At 41.8% G+C, this 22,888-nt stretch overlaps 1 protein-coding gene across 1 annotated transcript; it reads left to right on the top strand.

The window, feature by feature from the left end:
- The first annotated feature begins 3,026 nt into the window (after window positions 1–3,026).
- LOC110091492 (alcohol dehydrogenase 1B) lies at window positions 3,027–22,720 on the top strand. The gene is made up of 9 exons (XM_078394614.1): window positions 3,027–8,181; window positions 10,899–11,000; window positions 13,811–13,949; window positions 15,813–15,900; window positions 16,023–16,242; window positions 18,245–18,512; window positions 19,401–19,532; window positions 19,860–19,998; window positions 22,205–22,720. The coding sequence occupies exons 1-9, from the start codon at window positions 8,164–8,166 to the stop codon at window positions 22,227–22,229; spliced, it is 1,131 nt and encodes a 376-aa protein (XP_078250740.1). The 5' UTR covers window positions 3,027–8,163; the 3' UTR covers window positions 22,230–22,720.
- The last annotated feature ends 168 nt before the right edge of the window (window positions 22,721–22,888 follow it).

The following is a 22,888-nucleotide window of genomic DNA, read 5'->3' as shown; positions in this document are numbered from 1 at the left end:
ACTGCATCAAATTGATCTCCAGGGCTGTCGTCCCAGAAGGAAGCCTCTTCTAAAGATGATACACAAGAAAGCCCACATATGGTTTGCTGCAGACAAGCAGACTAAGGACATAGATTTCTGGAACCAACAGTCTTGTGGTCTGTTGACACCAAGATAAATTTATTTTGTTCAGATGGTGTCAAGTGTGTGTGGCAGCAACCAGATGAGGAGTACAAAGACAAATGTGTTGTGCCTACAGTCAAGCATGGTGGTCATGGTCTGCATGAGTGCTGCTGGCACTGGGGAGCTACAGTTCATTGAGGAAACCATGAATGCTAACATCTACTGTGACATAGTGAAGCACAGCATGATCCCATCCCTTTGGAGACTGGGCCACAAGGCCCAACATGATAACGACCCCAAACACACCTCCAAAATGACCACTGCCTTGCTAAAGAAGCTGAGGGTAAAGGTGATGGACTGTCCAAGAATGCCTCCAGACCTAAACCCTATTGAGCATCTGTGGGGCATCCTGAAATGGAAGGTGGAGGTGCGCAAGGTCTCTAACATCCACCATCTCTGTGATGTTGTCACGGAGGAGTGGAAGAGGACTCCAGTGGCAGCCTGTGAAGCTCTGGTGAACTCTGTGCCCAAGAGGGTTAAGGCAGTACTGGCAAATAATGGTGGCCAAACAAAATATTGACACTTTGTGCCCAATTTGGACATTGTCACTTAGGGGTGTACTCACTTTTGTTGCCAGTGGTTTAGACATTAATGGCTGTGTGTTTCGTTATTTTGAGGGGATGGCACATTTACACTGTTATACAAGCTGTATACTCACTGCTTTACATTGTAGCCAAGTGTCATTTCTTTAGTGTTGTCACATGAAAAGATATACTAAAATATTTATGAAATGTGAGGGAATGTACTCACTTCTGTGATATACTGTATAGCAGGGGTGTCCAACCTTTCACCTTCCCTGGGCCACATTAGAAGATGAAAATTTGGTTTGGTCCGCACATAAATTTGGTTCGGGCCACATGGTGGGGCAGTCCTAGCTGTCCTCCACAGCCCCGCTCCAAGCGTGCTTACCGGCAGCTGCGAGACAGCAGAAGCTGTCAGCTTCGACTCCTGCGGCTTTATGGGGCTGGGAGGGGGTCCACCTATTGACGGGGATGGCACAATGCAGTCACGCAGCCCCCCTTCCACCTCCCCTCCCCTCCCACTCCTTCCTTCCCTCTCTCCTCTTCTATTGTTGTGACGTGCCCCGGCCGCAAGTGCCGACAGTGTAACTTGAAACTTTGGAATTTCTTTAAAAATAAAAAAATTGCACTGGGCCACATTACGAGCTGACCTGGGCCGCATGCGGCCCTTGGGCCGCAGGTTGGACAAGCCTGCTGTATAGTATCCAATAATAAACCATAAACCTACTGCCTGCAGCTTTTTCTTGCATAGTTGCACTACATTGAAAATAGTGTCAGAGTCATGTGGAAAATACAATTCAGAGCTGTGGATTATGAGAAACTGGCAATTACAGAAAAAAGTTTAAACCCTCACTATATTTCAAATTGTACTTATTAACAGAATGAGACACATTTGGAAGGCAGTGTTGTGGAATGCATAAAGTTGATAGAGTCTAGGGTACCAGCATTGTCATCCAGACCTAGAAGCCAGCTTGTAGAAAATTATTAATTATATACTCTGGTGTGAATTACCATGCTAGCTTGTTTATACTGTATGCCTCTAATAAATAAATAAATCAGAGTAAGTACATAAATAAATGCATCAGAGTAAACATGCAGAGAATCAACCTGATAGCTGTATATAGAATGCCAATTGATCTTCTGTTATTTTCACAGTTCGAGAACCTAAGAAACCATTTAGAATTGTGGAAATAGAAGTGGCTCCACCAAAAACACATGAATTTCTCATTTAAGGTAAGAGAGACAAACCCCATACTGGATTAGGGTACCTGATCAGTAACATTTTTCTCAGATTTACTCAGCTCCACCTTAAGGCAGAGTGAGGCAAATCTTTGACCCCTGAGCTAAACAATTGCCCTCAGAGGATATTGCACATGATCATAGCCTCTGCACTCATATTTCTCAGATTTACCCAACTCTATCCTGAAGCAGAGTGAGGCAAGTATTAGATCGTGAGCTGAGCTAAACTATTGCCCTCAGATGTGGTGGAGGAATGCACTTCTGTGCTGAATTCAGATTTGTTGATCTGATTGCACTGTGTACATGGAGTGGGGAACAGACACGTTGCTGTTTATCTCATCTGAAATAGATCTACAGGAAAAGTACTTGTAGTCGAAGTTTTTCAAGAAATCTAGATGAGCTTTGGGCCACATAAAATACTGTGGGATACAGGTGTAGCCTGAAAATCCACTCTCCATCTGGTGAACTTTTCAGTTCCACATCTGAATTGTTTGGGAATATTTGTGCAAGAAATGAAAAAAGTGACAGCTGAGAGAAGTTTAAAGAACAAACAAGCAAACAAATTGCAGCTCACAGAATGCCATAGTGGCCATGCTGCATGCAACTTTTTGAGATATAGTTCCTGAACCAGTTGGACAGAGCTTTCCCATTGATTACCTATCAAATATACTCCAACAGTATACCAAGCTAAGGTGTACTCTGCCCCTAAATATTGGAATCTGACAAATCATGACTAGAGATGGGGGCCTCGTATTTGTATACGAATATAAAGCCCACTGGCATAGGCAGCCGGCTTGATGAACACCCACCCCCAGACCCCGCCAGACCACTTACCACACGGCGTGCAGTGTATGTGGCCAGTGTTATCTTCTGCGCCCCAATGGTAGCAGTAGCTCAGCTGCCACAGCCCTGGCTCCCTGCTCACTCAGCTGCTCCATGGCTGGGCAGGGAGACTCGTCCTTCCACCCCCTTGCCAGAGTGGCTGAGTGAGCAGGGAGGCAGGGCTGTGGCAGCCAAGCAACTGTTGTGATTTGTATATGAATGTTTTAAGTGTGTTTAAGAGAGGAATGCCAGGAGAGTGTTCCAGAAATATGTACGCTGGAGGTATAAGACTGACGGAAACATTTCACATCTGGAATTGTTTTGTTTTCTCTTCTAACTTTTCACAAATATTTGCCATTTGTTCTTTTTCATGTTACCCAGAAGACTGGAAATATGTGTGTTGTGTCACCAGTGTGTGAGTTCATTAGCAGAAAATTATAGGAGTTTAAAAACAGCAAAAAAATGGAAACAAGGCTTCACAAGCATATTCCTGATGGCTTCCAGCCAGTTTGTAATTGTGCTCCACCACCTCATCAAAAGCTTGACCCGAGCAGGCTAAATAGGGTCACTTAAAGTTCAGCACTCAGCACAGATCCTGTGTGCCTTGTGATGGGATCTTTGCATTTACATGAAATATTGACTCTATTTTCAGCTGCACCCTTTAGAGAAGAAGCCTACATAGAGGCTTGCCCCTTTCCTGTCTCCTCCCACTTCCACGAAGAAGCTTTCAATTTTTGTTCACTTTCTCTAATAGGTAAGGCACATCAGCCCTGCCGTGTGTCCTGTTTTAGTCTCCTTCTCCAGATGATATCTCCCCCAGCTGAACATCAAGGCTGCTATTGCTCTCCCTCTTTAGATGGCACAGCCAATAAAAGACTGATAAGATTGTATCAGATTGATAGAGGCTAGAAATCTGCAGAGACTGAAAGACAGTTATTTATGTGCATTTTTATGTAATCCCAATCAGTGTGTTACGTACTAAATACATATACTTTTATTTGCAGATTTAAAGGTACATAGTCTGTTTCTAAGCTTGTTTCCAGACATCAAAGTAAAAAAGTGTACTTTGGATCCATTAAATACCCACGCACTGCCTTTTGAGAAAATCGATGACGGCTTTGAACTACTCTGAGCAGTGAAAAGGTGAACCTTTTCTTTCTTTTCTTGAAGAAGTTTCTAAAAACATTTTTATTCCATCAGGCTTTTCAAAATCTGACAGCCTAAGATTTCTAAGAACATCAGCTTTTTATCCATTGGCTGCCTGTTTTAAATTCTGTTTTAGATGTTTATTATCCAGTTGAATTTGTTCATTTAATCTAATGCACTTGATTATGCCATGTTTGTTTTTGTTCTTGTCTGTGAACTGCACAGAGTGACCATTGGTAAGATGGGCAGTATAAACATGCATATATTCTGGAATAGCCCAGATTAAAAAGTGAGCAAATGTGATACAAAATGTCATTATCTGGACCAGGATAGATTTAAAACTGATTTAACAGTTGGAGAGTCCAATTCCATGCTGAGCATGTGACTTTAACCCAATTTCAAAAACAGTGATCATGGTATTGACTCATTTTCATAGTGTCACCTCACTCTAAGCAAACTAATTTGCAACATGTGGAGTGAGCCAAGCTTGTAGTAGAATAAGCAGATGTCTTTCACCACCTCAAGCAGCTCTGCTTCTAAAGATCTGTTTTGTTGTCTGTTTTGAGACTAAGGGTCTCCTGAAGGAATCCTCCCTAAGTCTCTGCATAATGAATTGGAGGAACTGGTGTTTGGGCTTGTCTGGGTTTGCGGCTCCATCTAACAGAGGAATGAGGGATAGGGGGCTGGTCCCTTAGGACAAGTGGAGCAATGCACTTCCCCCAAATTCAGGCTATCACTAGCCAGCTTACATCTACTGCCCTCCATGTTTACAATCATGTTAACCTCCTACTACTCTGACATTTGGCTGCCCATAAATAGTCAAACGAGCAACAGGAGGTTAGACAGAAACACTGACTGGCCCAATAAATGGGCTGTTATAGATTCAAATAACCCAGGAGGGATGCAGCAGGATTCCAGCCTCTAGCTAGGCCAGTTCACTTACGCTCTAGTTCCTGCGCTGGGTGGATTGCCTGCCTGCTGCTATTTCCCTCACTCCCATCTCCAGATGCCAATCCCTGATAGAGATGGGCATGGAATGAACCTGGAAGCAAAAAATAAAAAATAAAAATAAAAAAATCCCACAAATTGGGCTGTTTTGTGGTTTGTTTCATGTCACTTCAGGGAAATGCACCTGCCCAGAATGAAATGAAACATTGAACTATTACTAGCGTTGGCAAACTTTGTCATTTATGCATTTTGGAACTTCCGGAGAGGTCGGATGGCCCTTGCATGAGATAGAGATTGCAAAGTCACAGCACATCTTCAGCTGACTCTCCTTTCCACACCCTACACATTTGGCAATGATTGCACCCCCATAGCCTGATGCCAAAGAGCACTTTTGTGGGGATACCTACTTTGGAGGGTAATAACCTGGATGTCCAAAATCCAGTCTTCACCAAACTTGGAGGTAGTGGGGAGGAGACTCAGCTGAACACTTGCTGTGAGTTCCCCTTTTCTAACTTGCTAAGGGGCCATTCTACCTCTCTGGAAGTTCCAAATTGTGCAAACCACAAAACAGTACTTTTTGTCAGAAACATTGTGGTTTGTGAATAGCATCAAACCACAAACCATCACGAACCACCATTATCCTGGTTCATGCCCATCTCTAGTCCCTATCCACCTCTTTCAATGAAATCACGCCACACTGTTCCAAAGTATACCTCCCCCTCTCATTTACAGCAAATCACCATCCACATGCAAATGTGTACTCTTGTCAATCACTCCCCATCCATCACTGCAACTACTGATCATATACTGTATATTATACATTTATAAACGTATATTGTGTGATATCACATCTTATATCACAGGAACTCTTGAAGAGTTCATCACCCTTCACTTTTAACTGTTTTCTGATGTTTCAGTATCTGTACTGTTCTGATATTTCAAAGTTCCTGCTGGGGAGCAAAATACAAGGTTTCTAGCAGCTGACTTCCAACCAGATCAATCAAGTGCATCTTGATACTCAGATATCTGGACTAATGAGTGGTCCCTGCTGTGTTGGCAGCTGCTTTATCAGCATGTTGATTGATCCAAATATCATTTTCTTCTTCGTATATAACAGAAGGGACTTACTGTAATTAGAAGGTCAATGTCTTTTCATGATAAATACTTCCAGTAACAGAGAAGTTGTATTTAATGTAGCAACAACAGAAATAATGTACTTGAAAACCTGAGGGGGTGATTAGGGCACTGTTCTGTACATATGTAGTACTCATTCCTGTTGAATTCAGTGGGAAATTTACGAGTGGGTGTGCATAGGCTCTCACTGTCACGTTTGGTGTGGATTTACGCTGTCATGTAAGAAGGGGAGAGTTCAAAAAGGTGCATGAACTACAAAGATTTCCTAAACCCTGTGTCTTTGGCAAGTATTCGTGTATTTTGATAAGAAATGTTAGCAATGGTTAGAAATAAATAAATAAAGATTTTTTTCTGAGTGATCTTACATCAGCCGTATTTTTAGGTGATACTGAATATTAAAATAAAAATCCAAATAAGAAGAAAGAACTGATATGATCCTAAGCTTACTAAAATAATGAAAATAGCTTTCATGAAATATACCCTAGCTGAAATCCATTTTGTGCATGTTTAAAGGACACAACAAGGGTGACGGAGTAAGGAAGCCTTTCATGTTCAAAATCAGTGCTGGACTACAGCCTCCAGCATTGGGACTGCTAAATGGTCTGAAAAAAATAGCACTCATTCTTTCCTTTGGATTGTGTACAAGAACCACAGAGTTTATATTTCTTTCCCTCTTTTTTGATCCTGTGGTTGTCACAGTTTGTTAAAAGATTGTGTTTGTTTCATAGCTGTTGCACAGTAGAGAAGCTGCTAGGAAAAGAAGTAATTAAGATTAAAAGACAGAAGTGAATTGCATTGACCACCAGGCTTTCAGGGAGCAACCAGTTAGGTTAAAAAATATAAGTATTCAGTCAGTGTGGTATGAGCAGCCTGCTTAAATGGAAGGGAGTCTGTACAAGTCCCTCCAAAGAAGATGGAATAGCAGAGATCATATATCATTCAGTTTCTCAGTTAGGATGAGGCTGGAGATGGGAGGAACTGCTATGAATCTGTGAAGAGGCCTTTTCCTAGTCTGTACCTAGACCCTTACAGTAAAATGAAACATATAAATCATTTTTTAGACATTCCAAGTCTCTAATCATTTACGACTTAACATAAAAAAGGCATTTAAAAATATACTAATGGAATATGGTTGTATTTCCAGGCTTCCCTTAGTTACAATCTCACTCAGTTTTTCTGGATGTATGTGAATTTGTCTGTACTATGCTATGATGTTTAAATAATTGCTGGTATTCACACAGAAATGTTTAATTATGCCTAGCAGGTGCATTTCATGTGTCCACACAACACAAAGCTCCTTTTCTTCATCTTCCTTCTGTCATTATCATCACCCTCTTGCCCACCCCTTTGGCTGGTATTAAAATCCCTTCTCTCTCTCTCTCTCTCTCTCACTCATGCTAAAATGTTTAGCAAGTGAAATATGACTGAACTTACAAGACGTGGTAAGCCTTTGAACTAGCACTGTATCAATTTAGTGCTTTATTGCTACATTTAGTATAATAGTGCTAACCTCTGGAAAATATTTTTTTAAAAATACAGTTTACAAATTATGTTTCAGCTGTAGTTCTTTTCAGTGTGAGTATAAAGCGGACAAAATGAGTAGGGTTCACTCCCACCCCACACTAAGTGATCACACAAGCAAGAAAAGAAAAGAAAAGAAAAGAAAAGAAAAGAAAAAATAATGTGACAGGAAATGCTTCCGAACACAAATATACATACTGCTGGGTGAACAACTTAGACCACATAGGCATGCCAAAAGAACATGTCTATTTGTGATCAGTGCTAGCACTGTCTATTTCAGTGGAATAAGCATTTAACAGAACAGTGTGAACCATGAAACACAGTAGGAGAAATATCTGTCTAGTCACTCCCTGAATTACACTAATCTGACTGTGAATTCAGTAAGTGTAGCCGTAATGGCAGTTCTTCTCTTGACATGTTGAACTTATCATAGAGGTCCAATTTCTTAATAGCACAGATTCTACGTTCCTCAGAGATATCCAAGATACACTAAATTATTGGTGTTGAATTCAAGGTAATGGGATGGGGAGGGACTTGTAAAATATTAGTCAAACGCAAGGCACTGTTCTTGCAACAACTGCTGTCCAAGTGAACCTTTGCACATCCAGGAAGGCAGCCAGAAAGCAGTGAAGCAACACAAGGAGGCAGAGGCATCACAAAGCCTAGAACCATGAGCACTGCAGGGAAAGTAAGTACTGCAGACATTTTCTTTTAAGATAGCCTTTTCCTCCCAGAGATACATTGTTTTTCTGAGCCATGAAATTGCTTCTGACCCATACAGATCCTGAGAATTTACAGCCTTCCAAATATCCTGTCATTAGCAGCTTTGCTCAGGTCTTGCATACTAAAGTCAGTGGATTTCTTTATTGGGACCAGAGAAATATGGCACCTAAAAAGAAAAAAAATATATAAACATACTGAACTTTTGACCATAAGGAAAGGTTGTGTTGAAGGTCATCTGAGAGTTTAAACAATGTTGCTTGATGCTACTCTTTTTTTGAGCAGCACACCTGCCTCTGAGCATGTGAAACTTTCCAGCTTCCCAAATGTCATTATCAACTGAATTTCAGTGGAGGTGGGAACGGGGCTGCTATTCAAGAAAGAGGCTTCCAAGCCCTCAGATATTCCAATGTTGAACCTCTTGCATGGTTCTTTGGCATTTTCTCTTATGATAACAAGAAACAGATTATCATGTTCTTTTTAATAAGCAGAAACTCCCTTTCTAGTTCCATAAGAGCACACTTTCATTAATGACCTAGTCTGCAGGGGAATGTGGTGGCGCTGCAGTCTAAACCGCAGAAGCCTGTGCTGCAGGGTCAGAAGACCAGCAGTCGTAAGATTGAATCCACACGACGGGAGTGAGCGCCCGTCACTTGTCCCAGCTCCCGCCAACCTAGCGGTTCGAAAGCATGCAAATGCAAGTAGATAAATAGGGACCACCTCGGTGGGAAGGTAACAGCGTTCCGTGTCTAAGTCGCACTGGCCATGTGACCATGGAAGATTGTCTTTGGACAAAAACGCTGGCTCTATGGCTTGGAAACGGGGATGAGCACCGCTCCCTAAAGTTGAACACGACTGGACAAAAATTGTCAAGGGGAACCTTTACCTTTACCTTTAGCTGCAGGGGAAAAGAATGTCATGGGAATCAAGTCAATATGGAGAAGAATGGACTCTGCCATTTCAGACAGCAAGTATGTAAATATGCTTTGCAGGGAATGTACCTGTCCAGCTGCCTACAACTTTTTTTCAGCTGCAATCCTGCACAGTCGCATCACAAAGAAAACAGTATTAGGCATGCAGAGAACACAGTTAAGAGCCTCACATTATAAATGGCTGTGTAAATGAAGAAATTTTTTAAACCCACGCTGTATTTCAAATGGTTATTATTAATAGAACAGTACACATTAGGACAGCAATGCCGTGGAGACAATTTAGGCTCTTAATATGGGTGCCTTCATCTAGACTTAGGAGGAAGGCCATAGAATATTGTTAAGAGTACAGTGGTGCCTCACTAGACGATGATAATCCATTCCACTGAAATCGCTGTTTAGCGAAATCATTGTCTAGCGAAAAGCATTTCCCCATTGGAATGCATTGAAACCTGTTTAATGCGTTCCAATAGGGAAGAATCGTTGTTGTATACAGTGGTGCCTTGCTAGACAGTTACCCCGCATGACAGTTTTTTCGCTAGACATTGACTTTTTGCGATCGCTATAGTGATTCGCAAAACAGTGATTCCTATGGGGGACAATGATTTCGCTAAACAGCAATTTCAGTGAAACGGATTACCATCGTCTAGCGAGACACCACTTTAACTTTTTTAAAAAATACTCATAGGAATATGCTTATAGACCTCTAAGTAGGAAATAAATCATGTTTACTCCATTATCTCCAGACCCCGGAATAAGACACAAGACAACTGTTATGGAATAAAACATGGGACACATTTTATTTAAATTCCATATTCATCATTTATTTATTTATTTATTTATTTATTTATTTATTTATTTATTTATTTATTTATTTATTTATTTATTTATTTATTTTGTTTATATCCCGCTTATCTGGTCGATTAAGACCACTCTAGGCGGCTAACAGCATAAAAATAGGACAATAAATATTTTAAAAACTGGGAGCAAACAAAGGGAGAAGGAAGGGTATCTCTAGGTTCCTGGGGAGCCATTTTAAAAAGGGGGGTCCTGCGGTAGTGCAGATTGAGGTTCTGCAGAGGGGTCTCAACGGACTCCTACCAAACTATGGGTGAGTCCCAAGCCCCAAGATCTTGCAGTCATGAAGACAGCAAGACCCCGGCCAGCCCAAATTTGACCACCCCTGGACCTCGTCCCCTTGTTCCTGTTGATTGTTTGTCTGGGAGTGGCCCTAATGGATCTTCTCCTCCAAGTGCTGTAATTGCACGATCCGCAGCGCTGGGAGATCAGATGAGCTATACCTTACCTGTATTTTTGATGGGACTCACCAAAACCTGTTTTATCCACACTACCCACTTGTGTGACTGATTGACCACCTTATTATGCCAACGCATCCTAGCCAGAAAGGGATAGGTGAAAAATCCCCGCTTCCAAAGGCCAATCAGGATGTGGGTCAAAAATTCCTACCCGGCCCCAAAACCGGCAACCAGTAGAATTCATACTAGCATTCAGGGCGGGTGGGTGGGATGTTGAAGAGAAAGAGGCCCAAGATAAGTGGACCTCTTCCTTAAATATCCTCTGTTTCCGATGACCAGTTGTTTAGCGAGACCCGGATGTCTCGTGCTATCCCGGGCAGGGGATAATGGCATCCTGCGCCAGCATATAAAATGCCAGTGAACTAGACAAAATAAACATGCAGAGGATTAACTTGGTAGTTGTATATAGAAGCCCATCTCATCTTCAGTTGTTTTCACAGGTCATCAAATGCAAAGCAGCTGTAGTCTGGGAACCCAAGAAACCATTTAGCATTGTGGAAATAGAAGTGGCTCCACCAAAAGCACATGAAGTTCGCATTAAGGTAAGAGAGATAAACCCCATCCTGGGTTAAGGCAGCGGACCAGTAGCATCTACACTCATTTTTCTCAGATTTGCCCAGCTCTAGTCTAAGGGAGAGTGTGGCAGCTTCCCAAACCAGGAGTTGCAGGAGACGGGGGCAGGTCCCATCTACCATATCTCTTGATACCCTGGCCCTGATCTAAACTGTTCTAAACTCTCAGGTGTGACAGAGAAGAACTTCTGTGCTAAGTTCAGATTTGTGAATCTGATTGGATTGTACATGTGGAATAGGGAGAGAGATTTTGCTGTTCACTTTTTATAGATTTTATCGGAGAAAAGGTGAAGCAGATCCACGTGTGAAATTGCTGTACATTAGAGTTGGGCACACACTGGAAAAATGGCAATTCATTTCAATTTGAGATTTGTAAAGGTCAATGAATCATGAATCATGAGTTTACATTTTTTTTCCTGACAAACTGACAAATTTAAAACCCTATAAAATGGCTCCCCAGGAACCTAGAGATACCAAAATCACAGAAAGGCTTCCCCTGGCTTTCCTCTACAATCCCTCCACATGTGCTGACGATTGGGGTTCAGACATCCAAGTTATACACCCACAACATGGATGCCCCCTTGGAAAGACCCCTTTAGCAGCTGGCTTGTGGAAAACCCTATATTCACCAAACTTGGAGGGATTGTAGGGGAGAGTGAGGGGAAAGTTCCCCGAGATTTTGGTGTTCTCTAGGTACCTGGGGGGAACTTTCCTGTTGGGGGCTCTTTGTGAGTGTATAACTCAGAAGCCTGAAACTTAAACCCAATCTTCATCAAACTTGTTAGGATTGTAGAGGAGAGTCAAGGGAAGCTTCTCTGAGATTTCAGTATCTCTAGGTCCCTTGTGGGGCCATTTTATAGTCCAACAAATTGAGAAGATGTCTTCTCTGTCTGTGACTTATAGCAGTTGAAGAGAGAAATGTGACAAGGAAGGAAGTGACATCAGCAACCCCAAGAATATCAGTTTATATCAGCATAGGTCAGAGGAGGTAAAGGACAATCTAAGAAATCTGAGAAAATCCCTCCCAATGTCTACCAATGGAAAGTCACACATCTTCCTCTGTGTAAACTCAGTAGTACTGTACATTTATCATATTAGCCATAATGGAAAAAAATTACAAAAGTGCAACAACAACTACAACAACATGTACTCAAGTCAATTCCAACTTATGCCAAATCAGTGTCTTCTATCTACAGAGTACTCAGAAGTTGTTAATCATTCCCTTCTCAAGGTGATCTGGAAATGGCAAGCCTGCATGACGCTGAACAGTCTGCCTCTTGTCCCAGGAGGACCACAGGGGAATCAGACTCCCAATCTCTGACTTTATAGCTAGGAGCTTATATGACCTATTCAGCCAGCATGCATGTGCAAATCAAGATTCAAAGTCCACAATCAGTGGGGTAAAAGCTGGCCATTGATTTTAAGGCATATTTGTACTGTAGACTTGAAACATTCCAGTCACATACTTTGTGGATAGAGGGAGGAGAATAGTTTTCAGAACATCTACCAGAGAATTTCCTATCCTCACAAACCTACAGTTCCTAGGCTTCTTTGGAGAAGCTATTATAGTTAATAAATCTGATTCAAGTTTGTGGCCCATGGTAAACTGTTTTCAACGAGTCTCACCATTTTCAGGCCCTTGGCAGCCACACACACACCGTTTACTAGATGATGGGAACTCTAAGCAACCCCACCAAAGTTGATAGTGCTGAGCCAAGTCCTGGAGCTGCCCATAACATGTTAGTACCATGAGAATTACATTGTCTCCTCCTGTATTTTGTTTCTGTTGGGGCAGGGCCACCATACTTTAACATCATCATATGAGCATGTTTAATTAAGCACATGGCTTTATTATTGTTATTGCTGGGTTGCTTCCTCCCCATCATTTCTCCATGGGGGAAATTAGCTTGGAAAGGACACTGAGGAAACGTTGATATGGAACCATATACCAGAAATTGTCACGTTGATTACATAAGTATGATAAAGGCTAGGCTGCTCTAATTGACATGCTAGCATCCATGGGATTAAGCATGGACCCAGGAATACTCCACTGACAAGCCAACCCATTAGGGATGCTACTAGGAATGTGCAAAAGTGACATGAGTTATCGTGTCTGCAACCAGTGGCAGGGACAGTGACCCCAGCATTTGTCCATCTTTGTGATATGTTAGCTTAACCAATATGACAACTTAACCAATATGAAAAATCCTAGTAAGATTGCAGTAGGAGTTTACAGATTGCAATAGGAGTTAAATAGACACCTGTGCTTCCTGGATGTATGTGGAACTTTCCTTGAAGACAGCCCAGAGATTTCAGTTTGTAGACAATGCAGCTGCTATGTTGCTGTGGAAACAACCAGTTGTTGTTTTTTTTGGTCAAATTCTGCACTCCATGCAAGGTGCTGGGACTTATTAGTAAAGTCCTACGTGTCTTGCACACCAAGTATCTGATGCAATACCTATAGCTTGCTAAGCCACCCTGTTGCCATGTGCTGATACCCTCTGCCAAGTGATCCTGGTGTCTTGAGGGTGACATGATTTGTCCCTTAAAATGAGCTATATGAAATACTATTCAGTCTGATTTCTGATAATGCTTTCAAGAGTTTAATATCTCCCCCATCTGCCTTTTGGTTAGCTGCCATTTAAAATCTTTTTATTTATAAATCAACACTGGAATTGAGTTGAAAGGCAGTATACAGAGGCAATACATAAATAAACTGCATCACACTTCCACATCTGAAACACTTCTTTGCTGCAAGATGTCTTTTCCTTCTGTTTCAGATTTTGGCTTCTGGCATCTGCCGCTCAGATGACCATGTCCTGAGTGGTGCAATAAAAGCAAATTTCCCCATTATTCTTGGCCATGAAGCAGCTGGTGTTGTGGAAAGTGTTGGGGAAGGAGTAACCAGTGTGAAACCAGGTATGGCTAAACACAAGGTGATACAAGACAAATACTGTACTGTAACATTTTTGACAACAATAAAGCAAGCCACTGGGAGAGGATGGAAGTACATAGAAGGGTAAAAAGAAGTAAAGGATGTAGAAGTAAAGGATGTAGAATCTCAATTGTGTTTTTCTTGTACCCAAGAAAAACACAATTGAGATTGATAATTTTATTATTAAGAATATATCTGATAAAGAACTATTTTGACTAAAACCATCCAAAATACACGAATAAATACTTTTCTCTAATTTTGAGGTTTTTAAAAAAACCCTCCCAGTTGGCTATACTGGAAGTTTCCCTTTATGTTTGAACACCTACACTACAAAGAAGCACGTACTTAGGCCACTGTTCTGTCCACCATCAGCCACAGAATATGTTTGGCTGTTAGTTCCACTCCTGCTGGGGTTTGCTAATTATCTGTATGCCTGTCTGTGGCTTTATCTCTTATCCCTATCCAGACACCAGAACATTTGACATTTGAAGCTGGTGGCACTCCGTTAGAACTGAATGCAATATTTTGCAGCTGTGATTGACATTCCCAATTTCTTGTTAAATCAGCAGTGTTTCTTTCAAATATGGTGATTTTCCTTGAGTTTCACCAGTGGCACCTTTTGCAAAATTATACCGAGACTACTTAAGAATCCTGGCTCACTGTGAATGAGGCGGCATGCTGGTTTAGGATGATCTAACATTCCTGATGCAAGTGGGAGCAGTTAAACAAACTTGGGATACTCCCATGTATGGTCTGTTTATGTTACCAACTGTTTATGCATTTATCTCATTCCACATTTCTCCAACATCCTGTTGGTTTCTGTTATCTCACTTTATACCGCTCTTTCCCACCAGCACCAAATGAGAAAAACATCATTTTTCTTCTTCTGAAACCAAGGGTATTTTCTTATATTGTTTTGGACAGGGGGCAGATTTTAGCACTACTGCACTTCCCAAGTATTAGTGCTGCAGCAACAAAGTCGATGGAAACACACATCAAATGTTGTTGTAATCAACAATGGAAGTTGACTGAACACTAAAAATGGTGGCTCTTACAGCTTCAACTATGGGGCTGCAGCATTGGAGCCCTTTTGCACAAGAGTTAGGATATAACTCTTGATGTGTCTCATGATTTCCCTCTCAATAAAAGGGAAAGGGAAAGGGGGAAAATAGAAAATAATTTGTTACTCTTCACACTGACTGACAGATTTGTGAGCATCATAACCCACTTTCTTTTCTTTTGCTTGTTTGTTTGCTTGCTTACCAGCATGCTGAAGCAGACAGTCATGGCTATCTCTTTGGTAAAATTACAAAAAAGGGAGACAAAATGGCACATCCTTTGGAGGGCTCCTCACTAAAGCCATCAAACAATTGAACCTAACAGTTTCATTATGTTCACTTGATTTTAAATTGTCCTGTAAGAATAAATATATTTCTGCCTTATGCTTAGGTGATGGAATGACAGCAAACCTTTATTAGGAAAGTATTCCAGAAATGTGTTTGGGAGGGAAACACTCTTGAGACATTTACAAATATTCCTATTAATGTCCTGCCCATGGGCTTCCTACAAGCCGCTTGGTGGAATGTAGGAATCTGAATATTGCATTGGAGAGGGCTTTGAGTTGATCAAACACGGCTCCTTTTAAGGCCTTATGTTATCTGCTCAAAACCTGTTGGGGCTCCATCACAACAGAAAGGAATTAATAATAATTAACACTAGGATGTACATGAATTGGATGTTATGTTTGTTACACAAATGTCTGCATTTTATTAGTGTCCATTCTCATGCTGTTAAACTGTCTGGGACTTCCAGAAGGGCTCACAAGACCCTTTTTTTGTAATACGCAGGAGACAAAGTCATTCCACTCTTTCTGCCACAATGTGGGGAATGCAGCTCTTGCAGACATCCCAGAGGCAACACGTGCAAAAAGAGCGAGTGAGTTTCTATTACTATTTCCTGCTGTTTTAGAAGGTATTCATACTAGCCTAGTACTATATTTTTCCATGTCCTTGGTGAGAATCACATCCAATGCTGATTTTTCTCTATATATTTTAAAGATGTGATGAGCCCACTGGATTAATGGATGATGGAACCTCCAGGTTCACATACGAAGGAAAGCTAATCCACAATTTAGCGGGCACCAGCACCTTCTCAGAATACACAGTGGTCCATGAGGATTCCGTGGCCAAAATTGATGCTTCAGCTCCTGCTGAAAAAGTGTGCCTGATTGGCTGTGGATTTTCTACTGGCTACGGGGCTGCAATAAATTCTGCAAAGGTAAGGATCAAAACAGAGGGTTGACATGTAGTTCAGATGATTTGTGGGATCTCTGTTTTGAAGTGAAGACTCTGTTTTGAAGTGAAGACTGCTGCATGACTCCTCACAAGTGTTTGGTTTTATTCTAGTTGCATCATGCTAATGGATAATATGTTGTTTGTTTGTTTGTTTGTTTGTTTGTTTGTTTGTTTGTTTGTTTGTTTGTTTGTTTGTTTGTTTGTTGACACTTATATCCTGCCCAACTTAGTGGAACCATCACATTTGGCAATCATTACAATATAACATAAACCCTAACCCCCAACCACCATTCCCTTACATAATATATAGACAGTACACCCCAAACTCATAAGACAAAGGAAAAATTGAATAAAACTAAGTGATGGTGACAGCCTTTGGGTAGCACTGAGTCAAAAGGGGAGAGAATATTTTTAAAGGCTTCCCTAAATACTTAAGTTTTTTACTGCCTTTTAAAACTTTGGAGGGAGGAGGCATGCCTGATCTCTGATGGAGGGCAATTCCAAAGTGTGGGGGGCACTACTGAAAAGCCCCACATTCTAGCTGAGGCCTTGTTTGCTTCCCTGGGACCTGGGAAGATTGAGTGGAACAGGCAGCATTTACGTAGGAGAGATGCTCCATCAAGAAGCACAGTCCTAAACGAACACCTTGAACCTGGCCTGGGACACAACAGGTAAGGAGTGCAGGCATTATATTGGGGATATATGATCAAACTTTAGTAATCAGCTCTCCACCATATTCTGCATCTGCTTTAATCTCTTGGCCAGCTTCAAGGGAAGCTTCACAGAGAGAGCATTATGGTAGTCAATCCATGAGAGAACCAGCATGTGAACCAACATTGTCAGGGTCTCCCCATCTAGGAATGGGGACAACCGTGCAATCCACCAGAGGTGACAAAAAGCATACCTAACAGCAGTGGAAATTTAGAATTCCATGATAAGAGTCGGGTCTAAGATCACTCCCAAGTTGTGCCCTGCCCCCTAGGGTAGAGGGCAACATCATCCAGGCTACGGACAGTTTCATCCAGCCAATGATTTGAACGCCACACTTAGTTACTTCCTGTCCCATGGGCTAAAAAACAGAGGACCACTTCAAAGTAGATGCTGAACCAGAAGAGAAACTGATTCTCCCACTACTCAAAGAACCATCAGCTTCCCCTCATATGCCCCTGGAATCAGGAACGTGACTTTCTCTTCTGTTTTCACCGCCATGGCAGGATCTCTTTTTTAAATATATGGCTAATTACCAGGTCAAGGAAGCTTCCACCCCTGCCTCCACTCTGCTCATGACCTCCCTGGTTTCCAGTCCTTACATCTCTCTTAGGTATGAAAGAATCTGAAGACCAGATGTTGTGAAGAATAAATGTTTTGCTAAGGACTGCAGCTAAAAACTACCAAGGGAAAAGGTCTACATTTATACTCCTCCTTTCCATGAGAACGTTCTGATCAAGGTGGCTCACTATCTTTGTAGAAGAATAAAAATTTAAAAATTGAACAATAAAATAGAGTAAATCCAATCTCATTGCAAAAATAAAAAAGCATGAACATTGACTAGATGCTTTAAAGCAAGTCTAGTTAAAAACAACACAGAGAGCAGGTTTTGAGGGGTATAATTTGACCAACCTATTTAAGTTCTCAGTTCCTGGACATTTCTTGTGAGCACCAATGACTCCTTTCCTGAGGATCTACTCCTAGACGTACACTTCCTAATAAACTCCAGCTAAGCTTCTCAAACATTCCTTGTGCTCGAGCCAATCTTCGAAGATGATTTATATGTTTCCATCCTTTAACTGGATAACTGAAGCACCCGAGGATCAACCAATATCATAAAACTCTCATTACAAAAAACAAACAAACAAAAACAGATAAAAGTTACAAAGTCTCTAATGGCTGTATAAAAGTGTGGTGAAATTGTTTATTGCAATGGAAATTTTTCATAATAGTAAAGGTTTTCCAAATTAAGTTTTACTATTTTGATATTGACATAGGTGCGGCCTGGGTCTACCTGTGCAGTCTTTGGCTTGGGAGGAGTTGGCCTCTCAGTGATCATGGGCTGTAAAGCGGCTGGGGCTTCCCGTATCATTGGAGTTGACATCAACAAGGATAAGTTTCCCAAGGCTAAAGAGCTGGGAGCCACCGAGTGTATCAACCCGCTGGACTACAAGAAGCCCATCAATGAAGTGCTATTTGACTTGACAGATGGAGGAGGTGTTGAGTATTCGTTTGAGGTGATTGGGCGCACAGACACCATGGTAGGTGCATACAGCTAGAATTATGGTGCAGATCTGAAAAGATGGGGAACATTGTTGTTTAGTCATTAAGTCATGCCCGACCCCATGGATCATAAAGACTGGATCATGAACATACTGCTTCAGCAGTATGTGGACCGAGAACTCCCAGAAGGACAGAAGTGCAAGCTGGATTTCGAAGGGGCAGAGGAACTAGAGATCAAATTGCTAACATGCGCTGGATTACGAAGAAAGCCAGAGAATTCCAGAAAAACATCTCCTTCTGCTTCATTGATTACGCAAAAGCTTTTGACTGTGTGGACCACAGCAAACTATGCCAAGTTCTTAAAGAAATGGGAGTGCCTGACCACCTTATCTGTCTCCTGAGAAATCTATATGTGGGACAGGAAGCAACAGTTAGAACTGGATATGGAAGTCTGGGAGGCAGTGGAAGACAGGAGGGCTGTCATGCTCTGCTCCATGGGATCACAAAGAGTCGGACACGACTTAATGACAACAACAACAACAACATAGAAAGGATCACAGTGAAGGGAACAGAAAAACCAAATTGAGAAAAATGATAACTGGTTACTTCTCTCAGGACTCTCCACTGTCAATCCTAAATGGTTGAGTAGCCCCCTCCCAACCTTCCAGAGAGATTGAAGAGTGGGCTGAAATGAAGAGATTGAAGAGTGGTTTTGGAATGGAGGTTTTCTATTCCATTACCTTCCTTCAATTGGCCTGTTTTCGGTTCCATACCACTGACACTAAAGCATCTTTCTTCTGTCACAATGTGCTTTGTTCAGCAATACTACAGTAGAAAAAGCTACACAGCTTGAAAGCAGCATGTGTCATAGTGAGCATGGCATGTCTTTGAGTTGATTCTCATGTGTGAATCTGGATTTGCTTTAGGTAGCAGCCTTAGCTTCTTGCCATATGAACTATGGAAAATGCATAGCTGTGGGAGTGCCTCCTTCTGCGTCAGAAATGTCTTTCTCTCCAGCACTTATCTTCACAGGACGCACTTTGAAAGGATCTCTGTTTGGAGGTATGGTCCAATAAAATTTATATTATTTGGCTGCTAAAGTCTTTATTAAAAACCAATATCTAGCTCTTTGATAAGTTTCCTTACAGTGTATAGATAACAAGGATCAAGAGGCCACTGTGTTGCCTTGGCATAGCAGAGCATTTTCTGCAGTCTTGACATCTACACAGATAACTGACTTCCACCATTTTAAGGCCTTCCATTGTGGCCCTGCAATTCCATAGATAACACAGCCAACAAAAGACTGATAAGATTTTAGCAGATTGATAGAGGCTAGAAATCTGTAGAGACTGAACAATGTTTGCTAAATACAAACACTTTTATTTACAGGTTGGAAAAGTAAAGCTTCTGTTCCTAGGCTTGTCTCAGATTTCATGCAGAAAAAGTTTACTCTGGATCCATTAATTACCCATACACTACCTTTGGAAAAAATCAATGAAGGCTTTGACCTGCTCCGAGCAGGGAAAAGGTAAACCTTTTCTTTCACCCAGATGAAAATGTGAGTGAATTTGGTACAAGAAGCAATATTGGGACTAGGAGTGTCTCTTAGATTACAGCTGCAAAACTGATGTAAACAGTTTTAGAGTCAGATTGGATGTTGGGCAAATTTCTCAGTGCCTGAGCAATCAAAACTGCCAGTGAAACCTGAGCCTACATTTCAGTAGCTAAGCAAACTAATCTGCAACATGTGCACTGAGACAAGCTTGTATTAGAAAGAGCAGACATCTTTTATCACCTAAAGGAACTCTGCTTCTAATGTCCACCCACCAGTTGCCCTGAAACATAAACCCCAACTAGATGTCCTCCAAATGGGCAGGCAGGAGGAGGAGGAAGACTAACTAGATGTCACATTTGGCTAGTAAGGCTTGGGGAATCCTATGCTCCAACTAGGCTACAACATGGCTGAAAGATGCACAACTATGCAGTATTCAGGAGGAATAGCATCATGACTGATGTGCCGCTAGGATAAAAGACCTGGTGGATTAAGCAATAATTCAATAAGGCAGGGTAGGAAGATGGGCCTGACACAGTCCTGCTAGATGTTCCTTATTGATATTCAACTCCATCACTTGTGGTTGCTTCCATGCCAACTTTAAGTTGCTTGCATCCATTGCTACCCATGGCCCTGCATAAGGGATTCTCAAAGGTATGGGGTAGCTTTTCAATTGGGGTAGATGAGAAGGAGCAGACATAATGATGGCATCCTGAAGAGAGTGCAGGCTAAGGTGGATAGGCTGCCTTTGGACACCCTGACCTCATTTCCCCAGCTCTGTGGCAGGGGCTGAAGGGACCCCACCATTACACCCTCCATCCTTTTGTGAGATACCCTTGGAGCGTGGTTGGGCTCTGCAACAGGCAGCTGTCCAGCCAGATGGCAAGGGCATGAGACTCAAGAGTGTGGACTGAAGCAGATGTTGTAATCATGGTCATATTTACAACTCCACCTGTTATAGGCCCAGGAGGTTTGGGCACTTCTATTTTGCCCTGGCACTTTGCTAATTTAGTCCCATCTACCTGTCCTTGACATGGGAACACACATTGATGAGGTCCCACTGAGCATTGGCTCTGGGAGAGGCCCTCTTTCTGAAGGCTTCATCATAGTCCATAGTTAGCCCATCTCCAGCTAAACCTCTGACCCACAGCCATTGCACAAACAGTTGTTGAGATGCCACTCCCCTCTCTAGATAAGCTGCAGGCTTAAACCCCATAAACATTGTATACCCAGCTAACCAGTTATTGAAAGTAACTGGTTGCATCTTCCTCACTCTCTGGCTTCAGAAGGGTGAAAACACTTATATAATAGCTCTCCAGGATCTGTTCTCTCACCTTATATGGGACATGAGTGCCTGGTGGGTCTGTTATCTATGAAAGATGGTCAGAATCCCACCCAGAAGGCCTCTGCTGCTGCCAGGTCCTCCTTGGGGCATACTGCACCTGCAGGATGCCCACCAGGGACACCCTGGAACTTGTGTTTGCTCCTTCCAGTATTTATTTATTTATTTGATTTATACCCCTCCCATCTGGCCTAAAAGGCCACTCTAGGCGGCTTCCCCAGAAATAGTAGAAGGAGTTATGTCCTCATCCAAGGAAGATTCACCAGTGGTATTGTACATCCCTGACAACTCTGAGCGCTTCCTGAAACTCTTCCACTTATGTCTGGAGCCATGCCTCCGTTTCCTCTTCCTCCTAGACAGCTAGCATTCTGGATTCAGGCTGCTGGACTTACTTGCTGAAGAGGGCACACCAATTGGTAACCCTCCCTCAGCCACCCAGCTAAGGCTGCCAGTGTGGCCTGTGACGCTTAGTGGTGCTGCTTGAGCCACTGGTTCTAGCTGCTCCATGATATGGACCGAGATGTGTGAGATGTTTTGGAGAATAGCTTGCTGACTGTCCACCTCTGCTATTGGTTCAGATTGCCCTTGAGCTGGCATCAACTGAACTTGGGTGATTGTTTGCCTTTGCTGTCAAAGAGGAGCCTAAGACTGCTGCTTCTGGCATGCCTGGTTTCTCATGCAGGGCAAGAGGTTCACATCAGCTGAGGATACCATATGTAGTTAACACTTAGAGACTTAGGCTAGTCATTAATAAGTTAAGTCCCATTGATTCCAATGGGCAAAGCTGAAGAAGAACAGAGTTCAATACCTTTAACTTTAAACTTTGTTTTGATGTTTCAGCATCCGTACCATTCTGATATTTTAAAATCCCTTCTGGGCAGCAAAATGCAAGATCTCCAGCTGAACTCCACAACATCAGTGAAGTACACCTTGATAGTGATTGATTCCTGCTGTGCTATCATCTACTTTACCAGCTTACTGACTGGTCTGAAGATCATTATCTTCTTTTCCATGAATAACAGAAGGGAATTGATGTAGTTACAAACTAATGTTCTTTCATGATTCATACTTCCAGTATTAGAGAGATTGTATTCAATGAAGCAAATACAGAAATAATAATGTGCCTGAAAAACTATAGGGTAATTAGGCAATTATTCTATACACATATAGTACTCATTTATGAATGAATATGCTTAGAATCCCACTGTCAATCAGTATAGTCAAATCACTTGATAGAAATGCATTTGTTGTATTTTTACACTGCCACTAAAACTGAAATGAAAAGTTCTAAGTGGTGCATGAGCTAAGAGGATTTCTTGAACACTCATGAATAAAACATTGCACCTTTGGAATGTATTAATATATATTCATATAAAATGTTATCAGTGGTTTATAATAATGAATTTATGAGTGATCTTATACCACACATATTTTCCTTTCTCCATATTATTTTGAATATTAAAACAAAAGTCCAGACAGGAAAAAACAATTGATAGGTCCTAAAGGTACTGAAAGGTCACCAAC

The sequence above is a fragment of the Pogona vitticeps genome, chromosome 5 (genome assembly GCF_051106095.1).
Source record: "Pogona vitticeps strain Pit_001003342236 chromosome 5, PviZW2.1, whole genome shotgun sequence".
NCBI lineage: Eukaryota > Metazoa > Chordata > Lepidosauria > Squamata > Agamidae > Pogona > Pogona vitticeps.
The sequence above is the reverse complement of the archived record's forward strand: the minus strand, read 5'-3'. Positions and strand labels throughout refer to the sequence as shown.